The following is a 2,713-nucleotide window of genomic DNA, read 5'->3' on the forward strand; positions in this document are numbered from 1 at the left end:
TTCCCCACCCCCCAGGGTGCTATGTGAGACAGTGAAAGCCTTTGTGGACCGAGTGAGCAAGTCGCATGACCTGAGAGGGGAAGGAGAGAAGGAGGAAGATGCGGGGATGGGCATGCAGTTCGACGTCCTCAACGAGAAGCTGCAGAGTCTGCTCAACACTCTGCACAAAGAGGCGGAGGAGTCAAAGGTGAATGGGTGGGTGGTTGGTGGGTGCTGTGGTGTTGTGTGGGGATCTGCTCCTTCTTTCCTATCATACATTTGGTCGATTTTAAGGACGAGCATGCTAACCCAGATTTCGGGGGTTTAACCACAAATCTTGACCAACACAAAAAGTGGTCATTGCCCTACCTATAGGAGAAGTTTGGTTTTATTGGTGTGTAGTATATTTGTTTGGTTATAGAGAAAACTCTACTTATCTTTTAAAGAAAATGAACTAGGGGCAAAAACTTTACCTTCGATTTTCTCAAAACAGCATTTTTAGGTCAAGATTTCTGGAAAACCCCGAAATCTGGGTTAGCCCGCTTGTCCGTAAAAGCGACCAAATGTCAAATAGATATTTTTCCTTGCCTATTTCATGAAAGCTGATTACACTCACACGTCGTCGTTTTGTTTTTGGAGACAAGTGAAATGTGACTTTGTACTATTTCCTGGACTTGTTCATATTGGAGTTGTTCTGTTTTCAGTGTAAAAGGCACGACATTGCAGCAAATATTCATATAAGTTTGTGTGCTTTGGTTTTTCAACCATAGGGTTCCATCAATTATTGATTACCAGATGGTGATGTTCGTTAGTACACTTTCGTAAAGACTAGATCTATGACATTTATCATATAAAGATAATGCCCCAGGGAATGAAATGAATAGTATCGAGCATTTACAGCCCATCTGTAGACAAATAGGATGTTACTGAGATCTTTTTCTGGTGCAATGTTGTGGGCTTTTTATGACGAACACCTGAAGGTGTGTGTGTGTGTGTGTTTCTGTCTGTCTGCCTGTGTGTGTGTTTGTGTGTGTCTCTGTGTCTGCGTGCACGCATGCATATGTAGATGTGTGTGTGAGTGTGTGCATATATAATATATGTGTGTGTGTGTACATGCCTATGTGTGTGTGTGTGTATGTTTGTGCTTGTGTGAGTGTGTATATGTGATTTTTTGGATTTTTTTTTCAACAGCTGTAGCTATTTGTTCTAACACTAATTCATTTTGTTACTTCCGAACTTATGGGTGGTTGGCGGGTGCTCTGGTGTGGTTTGCTTCTTCTTTCCTATCAAACATCTGTCGTCTTTATCTCCCCTTCTTCTTTTTGTGTTTGTTACTCTCTTGTAACCCCTCTAATCTTCGGCACTTATATGACCTTAATGTGTTGCAAGTGCCGTAAAACACTTACTAAAACTTTTTTTAAACTTCCGAACTTGGAACAGAATATAGAGGAGAAGAACGAGAAGCATGAGTTTGAGGAGAAGGAAGTGATGGCGGTGGTTGAACCAATCAGAGCGGAGCCTGTGGAGAACAACGGTGCCGCCCCGTGCCCAGTTCCCTCGGCTCCCATCAAGCCGCGCCTGGTGAGTGGGTGGTTGGCGGGTGCTCTGGTGTGGTTTGCTCCTTCTTTCTTATCAAACAATTATTGTCTTTATCTCTCTTCCTTCGTGGGTGGTTGGCGGGCGGGTACTCTGGTGTGGTTTGCTCCTTCTTTCCTATCAAACAATTATCTTCTTTATCCCTCCTCCTGCTTTTTTATGTTTGTTACTCTCTAGTAACACCTCTAATCCGGGACTTATCATATGACCTTATTCTGTTGCAAGTGCCGTAAAACACTTACTTTTTTTTTAAAAACAGCTGGTGAGGTTGCCTAGCTCAGAAAAGTGTTCCCTCGTCATTGTTAACTTTTGTTCTGAGTGCTGTATTAATAGTTGTAAACCACATGGAGTTTTGAGTGTGGTTGACAGGTGTGCTTTGGTGTGATTTGCTCCTTCTTTCCTATCAAAGATCTGTCGTCCTGATCTCTCCTCCTTCTATTTTGTGTTTGTTACTCTCTTGTAACACCTCTAATCTTCGGCACTTATATGACCTTATTGTGTTGCAAGTGCCTAACAACTCTTACTAAAACTAAAACTAAAATCTGTGTACCTGTGTTCTCCGCAGGCGTTCAAGTCCCGCGAAGCTCTCATGTCACGAGCCAATAGCCTGAAGAAAGCCGTGCGACAGATCATCGAACACACTGAGAGAGGTAGGTTGATGAACCAACTCTTTTGTCTACAAACCTTGCCCGCATAATTGGTCGCTTTTAAGGACAAGCGGGCTAACCCAGATTTTGGGAGTGTCTAGAAATCTTTTCCTACACCAAAAGTGGGCATTGCCCCTACCTATAGGGGACGTTTGGTTTCTTTGGTGTGTATATTTGTTTGGTGATAGAGAAAACTTTCCTTGTCTTTTAAAGAAACTGAACAAGGGTCCAAAAATTTTACCTTCGATTTTCTCCAAACTGATTTTTTCGGGATAGCCCGCTTGTGCTTAAAAGTGACCAATTAGTTTAATCGTTATTCTGGTTGCTCATTGCGGATGGGTTCGGGCCGGGTAGGGTCGGGTCGGGATGATCGACCGACTCGTCACCTGAAAACAAATGCGTTGTATCTTCTTTTGTACACCTTGCCAGCAAGGGAACCATTTTCAGGTCTCCAGACGCTATGTAGGTTGAAAACATATGTTAAGAAATTC

General features: G+C 42.9%; 1 protein-coding gene across 1 annotated transcript in view; it reads left to right on the forward strand.

The window, feature by feature from the left end:
- Window positions 1-2,713, forward strand: part of LOC101851512 (diacylglycerol kinase delta) — a gene marked incomplete in the record, with an annotated part of 91,327 nt that overhangs the window by 66,456 nt on the left and 22,158 nt on the right. The window contains 3 exon segments of the mRNA XM_035970923.1: window positions 16-187; window positions 1,420-1,560; window positions 2,141-2,225. Of these exon segments, the coding sequence (XP_035826816.1) occupies window positions 16-187; window positions 1,420-1,560; window positions 2,141-2,225 (398 nt within the window).

Source organism: Aplysia californica, unplaced genomic scaffold, assembly GCF_000002075.1.
Source record: "Aplysia californica isolate F4 #8 unplaced genomic scaffold, AplCal3.0 scaffold00339, whole genome shotgun sequence".
NCBI lineage: Eukaryota > Metazoa > Mollusca > Gastropoda > Aplysiida > Aplysiidae > Aplysia > Aplysia californica.